This window comes from Dermacentor andersoni, chromosome 3 (genome assembly GCF_023375885.2).
Source record: "Dermacentor andersoni chromosome 3, qqDerAnde1_hic_scaffold, whole genome shotgun sequence".
In the NCBI taxonomy this organism is placed as follows: Eukaryota; Metazoa; Arthropoda; class Arachnida; order Ixodida; family Ixodidae; genus Dermacentor; species Dermacentor andersoni.
In genome coordinates, this window is record NC_092816.1 from 116854734 (window position 1) to 116873292 (window position 18559).

Genomic DNA, 18559 nt, shown 5'->3' on the forward strand with positions numbered 1-18559 from the left:
CTACCGAAGGGAGTCAATCGTGATCGATAATTTCGATCCCGATCGGCCTCAATCGCGGTCGGAAGTGGCATTAATGTGATCTAATAATAAAATGTCCAGAAAAGCTTGGATTTCAATTTCAGGGGAAAGAGGCATTCCCATACGCTCTTACCAGCTGCCACAGACATCTTCCATTTGCACTGATGCTGGAGAAAAATACCAAGAAGGCGCAGAGGAAAGCTCGAGCAGGGCGATGTTGGAACTTGATGCACCACTGGCCGAAGAGAGAGAGCCAGTAGCGTGCGATGATATGTTTATCCCTTAAGTAATACTAAATTTGATGTGCCAAATTTGTGTTGCATTCGGACACCCACGTCATTAACTGTGGTGTATAGTACTTTGCTCTTTTTAGTCGGTTTCATTGTATTTGAGATTTACATCCTCCAGAAGCTCTGGCTACGAGTCCAGGTGATTGCACTCCAATATCAGAAGGTATCCAGCAAACAGTGCAGCACATTTACTGCTATTCGTAATAATAATTAATACTTGATACTGCTCTAATTTATGTTATTGTTACGATCAATTTGTCCTTTATTTTTTTCAGACATAAGTGCCGAAGCTGAGGAGCTGTTTAAAGAAATTGGAATTCAGGTCAACACTAGAAACAACCTATTGGCTAGAGAACAGTTTATCACAACTGCAAAAGTGCCCGATGAGCATGGTCTTGTTGTCCTCACAGGCATAGGCTCTTTCGAGTTGTTCTACAACATAACAGAACTTTACACAGAAATGCGGTTGCGTCAAGGAACGCGAAGCTTATCCTTAAGTGATGATGATGCTCTGCTCCTCATATGCATGAAGCTCTATCATGACTTAACAACATTTTCTCTGTTGGCGGTGTTCTTTAGTACGTGTCCACCGTACAACTGTGTCGAAAATTTTCAAGGATTCAATTGTAATTCTAGCAAGCATTTTTGAGCATGCAATTTGCTAGCCAACGAAGACCGCAGTTGTGAACTGTCTCACAATGTATTTCAAAGAATACAAAGACACTAGAATGGTGCTTGACTGCACTGAAATAGAAATTGAGCGCCCAAAAAATCTAGTATCAAGGCTCCTCACATACAGCCACAATAAGCGCACGTACACTGCAAAAGTCCTGGTGAGTGAGACACCAGGAGGCTTAATTAGCTATGTAAGTCAGGCACATGGAGGGAAAGCATCTGACACATACATAACAAAGGAGTGAAGAGTTCTTGACAAGTGTATTCTCTATGTTGACAGTGTGATGGTAGATAAAGGCTTCCTAATTGGTGAACTTTGCAAAGAAAAAAATATCAAAATGATCAGACCTCCATTCCTCATGGAAAAACAGCTGACTGCGGAGGAAGCTAGGAGAAACGAATCCATAGCAAGCGCCCGAGTACATGTGGAGAGGGCCATTCAAAGGATGAAACTGTACCGCATTTTAAAAAATCGGTTTGATCTCGACTTTGTGCCATACATTGACAGCATATTCAAAATAATTGCTGGAACTGTGAATCTCTCAAGGCCGTTGATCAGTAACAACAAGTTCCTTTTCAACTGATAATGTCGGTGCGCGTATTTATCAGGTTAACCCTCTCCGAAGTAATTCTGCAGTGATTACTGGCTCTTACCAATTAGCTTTGTGAGCTGCCAGGCAAAATGTGATATTTAACAAATGTGATGAACGAATTGTCTAAAAATAAAGAAATCTATCCAAAGAGGCGCTCAAAGTGTGAAGTTTTTGTCAATGTGCACACTGACACAGTGGATAGTCTGAGTGGAAGGAAAATTTCTGGCTGTAACAAGTGTGGTGGTCCTCAAACACCAAAAATGCACAAAATACCATCAGCAGTGTCAGTAGTTCTAGTTTGCATGATTTAGAGTACTAAAATAAGCATTTCTTATTTAAGAGAGCCATTCTGCACAAGTTTTGTGGAGACTGTAGTTATTTAGGCTTATACAGGCACACACGGAAATGTCTGTCATACTGTATTGTTGTAGCAGTACATATGCACAGATAAGTACCAAAAGTGACCAGCTTTCAGGTTGTTCATTGAATTTGGCATAGTAAGTACTACTGCTAGCTTGGAAATATTTTTATTCCCTGCCAAGAACACGAAAGGAAGAGCAGGACCAAAAACTTGCACTGTCAAACTTGTAAAAAAGACCTTGGGCAGTTACATTAATGGCAAAAAGCAGCACACTTGTTCATGTAAAAAAGACTGCATGGTATGGCACATTCTGGTAGCAGCCTCTCCTTATGTTTTAAAGATACAATAATGCAGTGGTCTTGTCAACAAAATGGGCAACGAGCTTGCAGAATGTGTACAACAAGATACTATACACTTAACACCATCTAGCATGGACTGCCTTTCAGCCTTTGCTTCGTGGCATACTTTTCGATGTGCGAACACCTAATTTTTGTAGCTACTATAAGACTGCTTCAGCAGCTGAAGGCCTTTAAATGCAGTACTCATGGTGTATGCTTTGAAAAATAATATGCATGCAAGAATATTACTATTACCTTTTGCAATTGCTACCTTTTAACTAGTTATATATCAAAGCTGCCCACTACTGATAGGTTAGTAAAGCAAACTGGAAGAACAGATTTTGTGCTTCTTGTCAAGAAGCACCACCTGTATTTTTCCTGAGCACCAGAAATGCACGACTCTTGCATTTATTTCCATAATGCCAATCTCAATTTGTACATTTTATGAGAAATGCAATGCGTAAAACAGTGTGCCTGCATTCTTCACTGTTGTCCTGTTTCATAATGCAGTTACATCACTACATATCACAGTAATGCTTGTCAGCATATCGTTGTTTTAGTATAACAGTTGGACAAAGTAGGCGGCAATACATCAGAACTAGAAAATGTAGTGCTCCTGAAAATTGCATTCTTTCTCTACCACAATAACAGTAACCCTATATGTCACAGGAAACAAACGGCCCGAGTGCCAGCAGCAAGCCAAGCAATTGCCAAACCAGAAAGGAACTGTTCATGGAAACTGTTTTTCTGGTGTCATTCTGATATAATCCCTTACACTATCACAGTGGTGTTAAAGTGTGCAGCTAACTAAACATTTAACTGGGTGAGGCACTTGTTTGTCTTCACAACACAGTAATGCCAGTTAAAGCCAATTACAAAACAAACAACAGCCAGAAACGAAACAAGTAAGACTACATATGCCTGCTGTACTGTGCCACAGTTGTCTGGCTGCCCTAATATTAGTATTGCAGTAACAACCAAATATACCACAAACATAACCACATGAGCAGCAGACAAAAAAATGAGAACATCTTTGTAACATGGCGCCTTTGAAATTATCATCCTTGTATCAATAGAAGCCCATGCGAGTTAACACGAAATGCACATACAAGCATGATGGATACCCACGTAGAAAGCTGGGCATGGAACATAAACCACAAGTGACTACTGTCATTCCCTGGGATGACTTTCTGATAACACAGTTATAGCATTCTAACATCACAGTTGCTTCACAAAACACAGTCAGCCAAAAATTTAATTACATGAGGCACTTGTTTGCCTTCACAACACAGTCGTGCTAGTTGCCATACCAACTATATCATAAAACAAACACCAGCCGAAAATGAAAAAAAAATTGATAACTACATACGCCTACTGTAATGAGCAGCAGTTGTCTGGATACCATAGTATCACAATGTCAGCCAAATATCCCACAAACATGACCACATAAGCAGTAGGCAAAAAAATGAAAGCATCTTGAAGTTGCACTTATCATTGTATCATTGGAAGCCCATGTGAGTTAACACGAAATGTACATACAAGCATACTTGGATACCCACGTAGAAAGCTAGGCATGGACTATAAACCACAAGTGACTACTGTCATTCCCTGGGATGACTTTCTGATATCACAGTTATAGCATTCTCATATCACAATTGCTTCACAAAACACTAGTCAGCCAAAAATTTAATTGCATGAGGCACTTGTTCATCTTCACAGCACAGTCGTGCTAGTTGCCATACCAACTATATCACAAAACAAACACCCGCCGAAAGCGAAAAAAAAATATTGAAAATTACAGACGCCTACTGTAGGCGTGCCTAATAATCAGAAAGTGGTTTTGGCACGTAAAACTCCATTTTTTACGCCTTCTGTAATGATCAGCAATTGTCTGGCTACCATAGTATCACAGTATCAGCCAAATATCCCTCAGACATGACCACATAAGCAGTAGACAAAAAATGAGAGCATCTAACATGGTGCCCTTGCACTTATCAGTGTATCAATGGAAGCCCTTGTGAATTAACACGAAATACAAATACAAGCATGACTGGATACCCTTGTAGAAAGCTGGGCATGGAACTTAAACCACAAATGACTACTGTTATTCCCCAGGATGAGTTTCAGATATCACAATTATATTTACAATATCACAGTCGCATCGCATAATGCAGCGGCCTAAAAATTAAATACATAGAATGCCACATAGACAAATGCATTGCCTGTGATTCCAAGTCTGTCATTCAAGCGACTGTTATGGTTCGGGGTTGCATCACAAATTGCTCTAGCCACTGCACGACTCAGCTGTTTACACACAAATGTGTTTTAATAGTGACATAATGCTAATTTTTTGTGTGCTACAGCATGCTACCGTGTTTGCATTTTCTTGCTCACTGTACAGAGGGGTCCACTGTTAAAGGAAACACTTTTGTGCACAGCATGTCCAGATTTTCCTTTCTAGAAGCAGTACAATCACCTAGATTTGGAGTAGATAACTTATAGTTGTTAGCTCTCACCCCTTTCGACACACCTGTGCAGTGCACTAAGATTGCTTCCGCAGCCACATGCAGCTAGGTTGCCAGCCAAGCAAGGGCCGCACATTTCATTGTTCCCTTTAACAGTGGACTGCACTGAACATCAGCAAAAGCACTCAAACTGCAGATGTCTCCAAACTTTCTACGAGTGCTTTCTGTGATTGCACATACAATTTTTTTTATGTATTGAGTTAACTTGGCAATGGCCTTCTGTTGCTGAAAATGAAGTCGCAGGTTCTTTCTCGGTTCTGTTCCTACTGAGAGAGCAAAAAAATAAGCAAAATGCTTATATACCAAGCTTTAGTCACGTTGTAGCAAACCTAATATTGATGTAAAACGTCCCCCGACATCATCCCTAATAAGCGTTTTGTTACGTTGGAATGTTAAACCTCATATATCAGTCATTTTGTGCCTTAAAAAGGGAGACTGTAGTTTGCTTATGTGCAATGCATAAAAAATTGCATGTGCAACTGAAACAAGGCAGTTCATGTAGAAAGAACATGTGGCAGTATGTACTGCTCAAAGAAATAGGAAGATCTTTCAATCACATCGCTGAAATATGCCTCATCAAATAGCACTGGAATGCAAATATTATCTTCTTCATTGACAAAGACAAACAAATCTGCATGCTGAACTGCCGTGATCCCCATTTGTACCTGCACTTGGCAGAAATATGTGGTTGCGCGCTTTAGGTTCTGAGTCAAAGCCCTTTCTTTGTTTTTCTCCATATTCTCTTCCAAGAATTTTTTCATGGATTCAGGGCATTTGATTTCCAGTACCTGCTCAGGACAACAGTTGCACTTTACTGATCCATCTGGACTTGCACCCATGTAAGGACGGCCTTCCATAATGAAAAGTCCCCACTGCCTCACAACCAAATTCTCATGAGTAGCTCGCTGGCTTTGATAACATTTTCTTGCACTGCCTTCGAGTGCACTGCCACGACACATTGTTGCTGTACGGACATTATTCTGCCGCATCACTTTTTTTAGCAAGGGTCTCAAATCATGCGGGCCCATCTTTGTCCTCAACGTCTTTACACGGGTAAATATGCTGTAGGCAATAGAAGATGTGATCATGCCTACTCTGTGGCGCAACCAGAGACTAGATTTTGCCTGATCTCGTGTTAACTTTTCAACCATTATAATGTCTTCGTGACTCTTGCTTTCCTGCAAGTGTTCAAGTAGCTCTTCTGTTGTCACTTCACCACTGATGCCAAGAAAACTTCTTAACTCCTTCAAAGAACCAATGAGTGTTAAGTCTCTGGGTGCTGGCTCAGAAGGGGAACATCCTGGTTCTATGGTTGGCTCCAACATGGCTTCTGTTGCTGAAATACATTTTTCCAGAAATAATGCGCAATTAACATTCACTGAAGCGTGGAGAAAATTGGTATGCACAAGAAATATGATGAAGCAGATAAAATCTTTTTTGTTTTGGATGCAAAGTACACAGATGCTTGGATAATTAATTGCCGGGGTAGTCATGACACCTACGTTTGAACAGCGGACACTGTTTAAAGGTTTCAAAGCAACATATCCTTAGCAGCAAATGTTTGTAGCTGGAGAAATGCCTTGAAGACACGTTGGAGTCTAATCAAAACAGTCGCAAGGTTTGGTGCAATAAACATTACAGTTTGCTAGATGTAGCTGCCTATGAAGGATATTGGAAGGCATGAGCCTTACTTACACCTCACACAGCCTCAGATGTGTGATTAAAAATATGGTTAATATTTTTCAGGCTTAGCTAAACTCAGTGAACTGCCTAAAGCTTCACATAAATACAGCTGGCACATCTTAAAACTGGTTAGTTGCTACTGTGGTTATTGATGACGTGCTTCTCTTTAAGATAATTACGTTGCAGTCGCAACGAAACACTGCACACTGCCTGACTAGGCAATATGTTGCAGTGCAGCTCATTAGGCGTGTCATCGACTACATTGCAAATACTCAATATAGGAAAGACATGCAAAATTAATTTTTTCAGTTTTGGGACATGTTTGCGCACTGCAGTACTGCCACTTGATAAGGAGATTATGCTGAGGGGCCAAGCAGCTGCTGCTGGCCAGTCCTTTATGAGACTCAGATTCAAAAAGCCAAACCAAATTTGAATGCATACCTAATTCAGTACCTCTGTGTAAGTGCATTTTTGCTGCAGATTGATAGCTGACATTCTCCAGAAGTCTTTCAAGTACGTTGCCTTCCAGCTGGGGAGTCTTTTTGATTTTTGCCTGGAAAATGTAGCAACAAGAGAAGCACCAATGTTATGTTCTAGATGAAAACTTCTTAGTTGTAAACACGGCACCCATTCGATAGTTGAGCATCTATCATTAAGGTTTGTGCATTCATTTTCACACCTCTCAAACTTAATAGGCAAGCGAAAAATTCATATTTTCGCGTCATCAAAGAGTGCTACATCCTACTTCTGTTTAGAATAAGAGATGTCAAGCATTCACCTAAGGTGTGCATATTGTTAACTATAATCAACAGCTAGCACTAACGACTTCATTCGTACTGTGTGCCTATGACAAAGGCATTTGTAAACAACATTTGCAGTACAAAGTTCACAGTAAAGCTAGTGCGTTTGTTGAAGTCATGAAACTGTTCTTGCAGCTTAAGAAAATGCAAACAGCAAGGCTATCTACAAGAGCATTTTCACCAAACCAACATTGAAAGTAGAAATTGTGAGCTGCCCTTCATTTCAGCATTGGACTTGCTGTTTTCCCTCTCATTCCTCTCACTTTTAAAAGAATAATATATGTACAAACTTTATTTGCCCATGGAAGGTCGACTACAGCTCCTGGCTCATACCCTTGTTTAACACGCTCTTTGTGCTCCTTGCCCCACTTCTGTGGCTGGTCAGTTGGCGAGAGCTTGTCGAAAGTCCTGGCAGCATTAATATGCAGCAGTACAGCTACAATGTGTTTACACTTGTATTTTCTGTAAAAAAAAATGGTTAGGATATATCAATTCCAAAGACATTAAACCTAACGAATTGGTCTTAGTCCTTAAGCATAATATTTTTCAATAAATAATTCCTAATCATATATTCATTAAACTTGTTACCATGCATTAGAACAATGACTGATGTGAAGTTTCAGTCTGAACGAATAACTTTTCTGCCAAGACTAATGCTCCTTGCAGCCTACAACAGGTGACTTTTTAGTAAAAAGAGACACTTCAAAAACAGTTTCGCTGCAAAAAAAAGAAAGTTACTAGTTTAAATGGAACAGGAATGCATTTAAAAACATGTTTACATAGGTAGTTTTCACCACATCTACAAAAGAAAATTGGTGCTAGGTAAATATTTCTGCTAAATAGATGTGACTTGAATACTGCTTGGCTTGAATTATGCAATTGGAACATGTGCCCCAAAGTTAATAATGATGAAGAAAATTAGGGAATCATTGATGTTACCTAACTGCGTTGCAATTTGTCGTGCAAGTAATGCGCACCTTTCCAATAATACAGTTGATCTGACAGAATAGCGCTATCTGCCATGGAAGACATTAAACAGATTTGTTTCCAATAAAAAAAATCACCTAGGATATCTAAATATCAAACAAAACAGTGCCAATTACACAGTGCAACATGTGCTTTCGGATGTCAAATGGAAACTTAAGTATTAGGGCATAAGCATTCATTGCGAGTACCCTAGTGCCGTCACGCGAAAAGTGTAATGCCTTTTGTGTGCTAAAAATGCGTAATATGCAAAATTACGACATTTACTTAATATAATATTGTAAATGTAGATGGGTAGCTTTATAAGCGATAAAGAACAATTTAAAGCAAATAAAATAATACCCTGAGTATACATGAGAGAGAGGGGGATATAAGTAAGGTAAGGATACAGGGATTCATAGAAAACGCACCGGGAAGCTTATGGTAAAGCTGGGCCAACTGAGATTTGGACGTGGGCCAATTTGAAATTTGGGGGTTGACAAACTTAAAATTTGGGGGTAGGCCAGCTTTAAATTTGCAAGAGAGCCAGCGTAAATTTGAGGGTGGGCCAACTAAAGTTTAAGGGTAGGCCAACTTAAATTAGGGGTATGCTTACGCATACTTGGACAAGGTTTCTTCCCAGCAGCCGGCCAGTGATCGAGTAGTCATACCCTGCTTTGCACGAACAGCTGGCTCGATCTACCACCGCGTCGCAAACAGTAATCTTCACTTCATGAGGAGCACTGCTGATAGCAGTCGTTTGCAAGACGAACGCCAGACAGTCGAAACGAGCGTTCTCAGCTGTTTCGACGGCGCACTCAAAGACGTGGCCCCCATAATAAACCTCCTCCGCCTCAGTGAGGCACCGGCTCGTCTCGCCCGCCTTGTCCACATGCCGGTTGATGCTGCTCAGCGGTAATGCAACTGCGAACAAAAATAATTTACAAGCAGGTTATGTAAACTAATACATGTGACAGCGCGGCTGCTGCGGCGCTGCACGAATTGAGACGAGCGGCCAGCAGGAAAGAAACTCCAGCATTTACCACCTTCAACTCGTTCGTGTACGTAATCAGAAACGATAACAGCTAGCTATTACAAGGTACACATGAAATTAAACAAGGTGCGTCAGTGAGCATACAAGAAAACTTACACAACAGCTAGGGTGGAATTTTCTATGGTGATCACTTTCGGATGTAGTGTCACTTTCGGTAGGTTTCGCGAGACTTGACAGCGCTCTTGGCACTGTGCATAGATAGAAAGCTTGGCGCAGTGCCAAAGAAAACGCTGTCGGACACATACGCGGACGCATGCGGAGAACTCTTGTGAAAGTGAAACTATATCCGAAAGCGATCGCCCGAGCACCGCTTTCCAAGCCTGCACGACGGAGTGCGTGCGTTTCTCGTTCGCGCATTGAGGACGATTGCACACACAAATGTTGCTTGCTTACCTGAAACACGATCGCTGCTGTTTTCATCGTTCATCGGAAGCTTGCTGCAAGCGAAAAGCGAACGCAAACACCGTGCTACGCGGTGCGACGAAGCCAGCGCACGTTACTGGGCGGCTGCCGAAACTCGAGTCCTGGCCGTGACGTCATCTGAAGCTGCCGCCAGGCGGCGACATTCCTCTTTCTCGGGGCTAATACTTGCATGACGTCGTCGTCTTCGCCGGAAATTTCGACGATCACCTTAGGCGGCTTGCAACAGTACTAGAGGCCATCAGGTCATCAGGACTTACTCTGAAGCCGGAAAAGTGCCGCTTCGCTTACGAGGAGCTTCTATTTTTAGGCCACGTCATCAGCAAATCTGGAGTCCGCCCCGACCCGCAGAAGAGAGCTGCCATCGCAAAGATCCCGCAGCCCATCGCAAGAAGGCAGTCCGTAGATTCCTTGGCATGTGTGCCTACTACAGGCGCTTTGTCAAGAACTTTTCACGCATCGCGGAGCCGCTAACACATCTAACCAAATGTGATGTCGAGTTCAAGTGGGAAACGCCGCAGGCCGATGCATTTCAAGAACTCAAACGACACATGCAGTCGCCGCCGGTACTTGCACACTTCGACGAGGGCGCCGATACCGAAATACCGGTCAGCGACCATCACGCGTTGTGTTGGCTAGCTAACTTAAAGGACCCTTCAGGACGGCTGGCGTGGTGGAGTCTCAGACTACAAGAATACGATATCACTGTAACCTACAAGTCCGGACGAAAACACTCAGATGCCGATTGCCTATCACGCGCCCCCGTCGACCCGCCGCCGCAATATTACGAGGATGACGACGCCTTGCTTGGAACAATAAGCGCGGAAGACTACGCTGAGCAGCAACGAGCGGACCCGGAGCTAAAAGGCCTCGTCGATTATTTGGAAGGGCACACCGACGCTGTCTCTAGGGGAGTTAAGCGTGGATTGTCTTCGTTCATGCTTCAAAACAACTTACTCGTGAAGAAGAACTTCTCACCAGTCCGCGCCAACTACCTTCTTGTAGTTCCGTCGGCGCTACGTCCAGAAGTACTGCACGCCCTACACGACGATCTGACAGCTGCGCACCTCAGTTTCTCCCTGACACTATTGAGGATACAAGAACGGTATTACTGGCCGCTCGTAACCGATGATGTCACCCGTTACGTCAAGACATTTCGAGACTGTCAACGACGCAAGACACCACCGACAAGGCCAGCGGGATTACTACAGCCAATCAAGCCTCTTTACCAATCTTTTCAGCAGATCGGGATTGACTTGCTGGGACCGTTTCCGAAATGAACTTCCGCAAATAAGTGGATCATCGTGGCAACGGACTATTTTATCCACTTCGCTGAAACTAAAGATCTACCGAAAGGCAGTGCAGCCGAAGTGGCGAAATTTTTCGTCGAGAACATCCTGCTGCGACATGGTGCTCCAGAAGTCCTCATCACCGACAGCGGAACGGCTTTTACAACAGAGCTCACTCAAGCCATTCTGCAATACAGCCAGACAAGTCACGGGAGGACAACTGCCTACCACCCGCAGACAAATGGTCTCACGGAGCGCCTGAACAAGATCCTCGTCGACATGCTAGCAATGTACGTCGACGTCGAACACAAGACCTGGGATGCCGTTCTGCCGTACGTAACATTCGCTTGCAACACGGCCGTGCAAGAAACAACACAGATAACGCCGTTTAAGCTGGTTTACGGCAGGAAGCCGACGACGACGCTCGACGCTATGCTGCCGCACGTCACTGACGAACAGAATCTTGACGTCGCTAGCTATCTCCAGCGCACCGATGAAGCTCGACAGCTCGCCCGCCTACGGATAAAGAACCAGCAGCGTACCGACAGCCGACACTACAATCCCTGGCGACGCTTCGTCGAGTACCAGCCCGGCGACTGTGTTTGGGTGTAGACCCCGATACGCCGACGAGGACTCAGTGAAAAACTGCTGCGACGATATTTCCGACCCTGCAAGGTCATCCGTGGTATTGGCGCACTGGACTATGAGGTCGTGCCAGACGGCATTTCGCATTCACAGCGGCGCCGCAGACGATCTGAAGTGGTCCACGTGGTGCGTCTGAAACCCTTTTACGGACGCTGACGAACTTCCTTATTTTGTTGTTTTCTTTGCTACGAGTGCTTTTCTTTATGACTTTCGTTCCTTTGCAGCATCGGGTCGATGCTTTATTTTTAAGAGGGGGGTAATGACACGTGTACATATCTTTATCGAGCGGCCACATTTCGCCGCCTAACAAATGTTATTGCACAGCGCGGGAAGTGCCTGCATGTATCCGAAGTTTCTGCAAAGTTATCGATGCTTCTATCCGCTGTCTGTTGTCGCCGAAACTTATGTTATCTGATTTCATCGCTTGACGCGAATGGTGTAGAACTTTGTCGAAGGCACGCGGGTCCCAACGATTAGTCTGGAACATTCGACGATTGATGTATAAAAGCCGACGCGCTTGACCCGTAGATCAGATTTTCGACGATCGCCAACCGGGTTCGCCGATATCGTTGTGCTATAAGTGTAGTCTGTTTCTGTGGGCACAGGTTCGCCCAATAAAAGTTAATTTTGTCTTTCACAGTATTGCTGCTGTGTTCTTAAACGTCACCACCACGTGACAATATATATATATATATATATATGAACATGTGTATTTGCTTCAATATATTTGAATTCAATATATTTGCATTTAATATTTCAAGCATTCTTACGCCACCTATGCAAGTTTTAGTCAGCTTTGCTGTCTCATTTCAGTTTCAGAGGCATATCCTGCACCCGGAGAGAACACCATGTCCGTTTAAGGCCAGCAGTTTTTAATAACGGTAACCTTTGACGGGCGCGTTTAGGTCCTTAGCCTCTGAAAGCTAAGTCCAGGACAATGTCCGCCAGTTTACGACAGCGATGAAGCTTGAAAGCAAGTGAAGTCCAACAGATGCAGTACTACGCTGCTATGCCACCAAAAAAATGTGAAATTTGCTTTATTTTTATGCATTCATAGTTTTATCTGCATTGCTGTAGCAAGCGTAGAAGCCTTTCTTCTCGAGTGTGTTAACTTAACCTTTGGAAATTTTCTATCCCATTTGCGTCAAAGCCCTCTCTGCGTTTCGAAGAAGTAATGTCAATGGCCTTTCATTTCTTGAGCTGCACCGACTGTTCCCACACAGTGCCCTCAGGGCCAAGAGGCTAACTGAAATAAGGAAACCGAAATCAAAGTGCGACAGTATTTGAACGAACTTCCTAAACATAACAAATACAAATGCAAAGGAAAAGCTCCTTTAGCGATTTTTCCATGCGCTTCAACCTTAACCTGCTAATGATTAGTAAATGGGTATATTTTAAGGATTTCATGAACATACAAAGGATATGTACGTTTCCCTAACGTAAATAAATTAGAGCCCTGGTATTTCACGACAGACATTTTTTCACGGCTTAGTGGCGGTTATTAAGCAGAAGCGCTACCATAAAGAGGGAGAAAATAATCGATATTTTTACTGCGGGAACTTGTGCCTGCAAAAGACAAGAACAAACAGAGAGAATGATACTGTCCTGCACAGTCAGTGGTAGTCAGATGTGGCCACACCGGCTTAAGTCGTTTCGGCATGTATACACGCTTCAACGGACATTCTGGCGAAATCTTTGGTATTCACGTAAATTCGGCATCGTAAAGCACCATGCAATGTGAGCTTTTTAGACCAGTTAACACGCTCTGCTCCTGATCTCAAGGGCTTTTGAATTGTTCGATCGCCTTTGAAAGCTGTGGCTCATGACATCACGTATCTGTTAAATTTTTTAACCATTTATTTTTTTATTCCTTTCTTCTTTCACCTTTTATTTTTTTACCCCTTTTCCCAACACAAGATAGCCAGCCGGTAGTTATACTGGCTAACCTTCCTATCGTTCCTTCCTTTTTTTTCTCTGTTTTTCGCCCGATCTCAAATAGATGAGAAAGATAACGAGCTTTAGAATACGTGAAGGATGTACTCCACCAAGCTCTCTTATAAAGGTAATAGTCCAATGTCTTCACCTGAGGGAGCCAAAAATATCACACGCGTGGCAATATGTACGGCTTAGGAAGTTCGCCACCCAAACGAATCCAAACCAGAATTTAGGCATTGGAAAGGCTTGCATTTGTTTTACTGCACATTATACACAACGGTGCCCGTATAGATTATTCCTAAAATATCTACGGAGAACTGTGAATCTCTGGGTCTTTCTTTACCAGTATCGGAATGATCATTAGTACGTCAATTTTTCAAAAATTGAGATTGATTTGTATAGGAAGAAAACTGCAGGTTTTTTTTTTTACTGTTTTCAAGGGTTCACCTGCATCGAGTGCAACCTGACATATTTCCTCACAGTAGTCAGCTGTTTCAGTTAGACAATCACGTAACGTTCTCTTATGCTTTTTTAATTCCCTAAATACGTCTCGACACCTAAGTGTGCATGACACTAAACTTGAATTGCTTTTGCGTCATTGTGCACACCACTGGTCACCCTTGTACAGAATTTAAGACTGTAATGCCAAAACGGTTCCACATCGAGAACAATGACGCATTCGGGGTCGCTTCACTGTTGTCACTTAAGCTTCCTGATGTCTTAATTTTCTGATGCTGTCGTATTCACGCTTTCTACCCTGTCCCAGTTCCAAACTTGTCTAATAGCTTGGGCCGGTAGGCATGTGTCATAACATGACCGCCATTCCTGTTTTTCATTCGACGCTCGTCATGCTGTCCTTGTCATGCCACCGTCGTGATACAGTCTTGATGCATTCGTTGTCAGACCACCATACTGATACCGCCGTGGCCGTTCATTCTTTGTTATTCAAGCATCGTGATATGGCTGTCATCATGCTGTCATCGTCACGCACTACTCCGACCGAGTGGTTCAAGTAGTCTACCGCCTTGACTGACTAGTTATGAGCACCTGGCTGCAATGTGGTCTACGCCGCTCCACTGTATTCATTCCAGCTTCGTGATATCTAACTCTCGTCATGCCGTCATCATCACGCATTGCAACCTGACTCTGGGGGCCAAGTTGTCTGATAGCTTGGGACGCTCAGTGCGCGAACCATTGTGCTGTCGCACAAGCTCACATCACAGACTGCCTGCCCAAAACTTTAAAGCGCTTATGTTCTGAAAAAGTTGCATCAATGTACCTGACCCATTATCAGTTCCATCATGTGGCAACAACGCTGAATCTTGCGCCTTCTGGAAAATGTCCTGTCCATAGTTATTACCTCGCAGATATTCCTACAGGACGTTCTTAATTATTGTTTCTATAGTGTCAGCCCTGCCGGTTTCCCCATCATTCTTGATGCTGGCATGCATTTTGTAATTAGCAGAATTTTCTCCTTGTAGCCAACCAACTGTCATCATCATCATCAGCAGCAGCAGCAGCCTGGTTACGCTCACTGCAGGGCAAAGGCCTCTCCCATACTTCTCCAACTACCCCGGTCATGTACTAATTGTGGCCATGTTGTCCCTGCAAACTTCTTAATCTCATCCGCCCACCTAACTTTCTGCCGCCCTCTCCTACGCTTTCCTTCCCTTGGAATCCATTCCATAACTCTTAATGACCATCGGTTATCTTCCCTCCTCATTACATGTCCTGCCCATGCCCATTTCGTTTTCTTGATTTCCAACCAACTGTCATATCTCCGCAACAAAATGCACACGTTTAAGTTGGATGGATTAAGCCTGCAATGTCAGGGCAAGCTCTCTCAAGCGGAACAACCCCCGCTCGGAACGATAAAAGTACCGCTCAGCTACATCTCTCTGACAGCCGCGTGGGAGGCCAAATTGAGCTCCGATCGCATCATACCTGACGCGACAACGAAGCCATCTGTGCACACTACACAAGCACGATCGAGTATTCGAGGATTTCGTCCAAGCAGCGATCCCCACGAAAGGCGACTGACTTTTATGAACGCTATAATACCCGACATTTTTAAGTTAGGGTACAGCTAGTGGATGTTCTGCTGTCTAATCTAGCAGTGGTGCCCCTCCCTATTCGTGGAAGACCCGTAGTATGTGGGCGCTGATTGACATCCCTCTGTCTTGCTGCACTTTGTCTCTTCCCTCCATTTATGAAGCGTACGTGTCGAACGCGGGGGCACCCTGAGCGAGGACCTGTGAAATTGCTGCAGCAACTTGCACACTTTTAAGCTCTGTAACTCGTGGTGAGCGTATGTTTCAGTTTCAGTTTCATGGATCATGCCTACAATGCCTGACAAGGCTCCTTCAAATGCGATCACTCCAGCCCTGATTGATAAATGAACGGCCCAGTTTTGCGTCTATATGAATGCTGAGCGAGAGAATGAGAATGAATCAGCGAGAGAAAGTAAGGAGCGTAGGAACTAGGGTTCTAACGGCATAACCAACAATATTATTACCTACTTTCGTTTGATGCCGCCCGGAGAAGTTTTTATCTGGGCGGCCGGTAAGCAAGCTAAACGGGCTCTAAACGTTGCGTTATCAAAAATGTGGAATCTCATTATCACTTGCGGTAATATACTGACACCAGGGGGCAGCGAACGAGTATGAAGCAGAAATAATTGGATGACGCCTTCCAGTTTATTATCGCCGATAAGTAAATCAGCGCAGCAGACAGAAAATTCAAGCGCACCTGAATACTTCATATGAGGTGTAAAAGCGAAAGCAATAATGTCCAATTAAACGCTGCTGAGCAGTCCTTCGAGTTTACTTCTCACCAACAAGCGAGCGCGTTGACACGCTTGGCCAGCGCTTCCTAGACAGTACAAGCCGGTGCGCTTACTTCCAAGACGTCATGCTACTTTGCCCGACTACCATATAATTTAATGCAGACACCCCCGAGTAAGCCGCGCTGATCTTTATGTCACCGCTTTCGTCAAGCCTGGATTGGCAATGGAAATTTCCTCCCAAGTAGCATGATGTCATTAACCACAGTGCACAGGCCTACTATCTAGGAGGCGCTGGTTTAACCCATTGCGTAACACACCCCGATACTGAGCGTGAGGCTCTAGGTTCGAAACTTACTACCACGAACGTTTTCCGTTTGCAATGTATTGTGTTTGTTATGCATTGATTTCTTTATGGTGATTACCAAGGCAACCTTAGGATGCAGGCGAAACCTCGCTCAGACAAGGAACGCGTGGATGTTACAGGCCTGCGAGAGCGAGGCTGACGTGTAGCCGCGGTGGTTTCTTTTCCTTATGCGCAACACTTGGCGCGCCAGCGCTCAGAAATGTCTTCCCTTTCGCCCGCTCTACTCCGTCGAGCTGCGCACGTGTGGTGCCTTAGCAAACAGGGGGAATTTAGGTGACATTTCTTTTCTAGAGGCGCTGTCTATTTTGCTCAATGGGCCATTTGATGCCTTCTCATCAAATGGCGCCCTTGAAGCAGAAGGCGTCTCGAGTTTCTAATAACGGCCATCGGCGGTTTTAAGGTACACTTTGGCCGAAAGATGGAAATATTTGCCTGCATGAGCAAGCCGCAAATATTCCAATCATTTTCTCTTGGAGCCTGCAGCGTGGAATGCAATCCATTGTTCATGCTTTAGTAAGCCCAACAGTGGACGTCACTAAAAAGTGCTGCTACACAACTCATGTGCTGTAACAGCCAAGCAAGGTTTTTTATTATATTTAAGTCTAACATCGCGTTTTGTCACCGCATAATATTCAGGCCTAAATACGCCTGAAAGGCGTATTTAGGCCTGAGTAGGCGCCTGTACTGGCGCCTTTCTTTCACCAGCACCTCGAATGCAATTGTCTGAGAGGGCACTGCCTGTTGCGGTGTGCCATTAAATTATCTGTGTAAGTTGCTCGTTATTTAGGCCTGAGTATTATGCGGTGACTATTCTGTCAACGACGACGAGGAAGAGCAAAACGAGGCTTGTTTCATCCCTAGAACATGGCAGAAGCGCTCCTTAAGGGCTCGAGGTTCGACTGGGTAGTCTGTCAGATGTGGCTCGCACAAAGGGGCACGATGCTGATCTAAAAACAACTCACTTCATGCTTCATTCTCCCCGTTTGTTACGGGAAGAGCCCATAGGTACTGATTTGAACTATGTGAAGCGGAATGCGTTTCATTCCTTTCGCTGGGGCAAATCAGTTCTGCTGAAGCCCACAAGCTGGAGGAAGGTTCTTAAAAGGAAAAGTTGTCATCAACCCGACTGTGGCGCTAAGCGTTGACCGTTGTCCCCTTCATAAACCTTCCTCCAGATTAGAGGTTTCACCACAACTTGTTTTCCATAGTCAGCGTTCCTGCCTGGTTCAGCGATCTATAAGCCTTAACGCTAGCTGTGATGGTAGAACTACATTTCTGAAAAGGCATTGCTCCTGGATTGGATCCCTCGAGCAAGACCAATTTGTCGTCAACTGTGACGCTATCTTCCAAAGAACGCAACAGGTTATTTTTTAGTAGCTTCGTGCTGTAAAGATCGATGACAATTTTCTCTTCATGTCGTTTTGTTGCATGCATCTGTGCAAGAACGGGGTTGTTAGTGCACTGCGGTGTTTATTTAACCCAAAAACTGTTCAAGTATCTATGGCCCCAAGTCAACGCGTTTATCGAGACAGTTAATGTGAGAGATCAGCGAGTACTTTATCAGGCCTGAAGTTGAATTCATGATATTGTTGCGGTTCAATCTTTCTAATCACAATTATTAGCCAAGTAAAAGGTGCGTTATCTTTTTGGTTCCATGGACATTCTACATAAAATTTGAGAATTCATCCGCGTGTCCCCTAACTGTACCTCAGGAGCACGCTCTGAATTGGATTTTCGGCAACCTTTGAACCAAACTCAGGAGTTGAAGTGCTTCATTTGGGCTGTTTGCCTAAAGATCTACCTTTATTGAGTTCCACGGCT

The 18559-nt window shown here is 43.8% G+C and overlaps 1 protein-coding gene and 1 pseudogene across 1 annotated transcript; one reads left to right on the forward strand and one right to left on the reverse strand.

Annotated features, from left to right (window-relative positions):
• The first annotated feature begins 834 nt into the window (after positions 1–834).
• LOC126539216 (uncharacterized) lies at positions 835–1702 on the forward strand (annotated as a pseudogene).
• Positions 1703–5294: 3592 nt separating this feature from the next.
• On the reverse strand, positions 5295–9727 carry LOC126538281 (uncharacterized). The gene is made up of 5 exons (XM_050185157.1): positions 9694–9727; positions 8918–9170; positions 7574–7745; positions 6937–7036; positions 5295–6136 (listed from the first exon to the last, which is right to left on the reverse strand). The coding sequence occupies exons 1-5, from the start codon at positions 9725–9727 to the stop codon at positions 5295–5297; spliced, it is 1401 nt and encodes a 466-aa protein (XP_050041114.1).
• Positions 9728–18559: the final 8832 nt, after the last annotated feature.

Bases quoted from the DNA above. Each gene is read 5' to 3' on its own strand.
- LOC126538281 (XM_050185157.1), bottom strand. From the start codon at position 9,727: ATGAACGATGAAAACAGCAGCGATCGTGTTTCAG. The intron at 7,746-8,917 runs GTATGACTACTC...TTTTTTTTACAG, and splicing joins AGCTGTTCGTGCAAAGCAGG to AAAATACAAGTGTAAACACA. The intron at 7,037-7,573 runs GTTTGTACATAT...TACATTTTCCAG, and splicing joins ACCTTCCATGGGCAAATAAA to GCAAAAATCAAAAAGACTCC.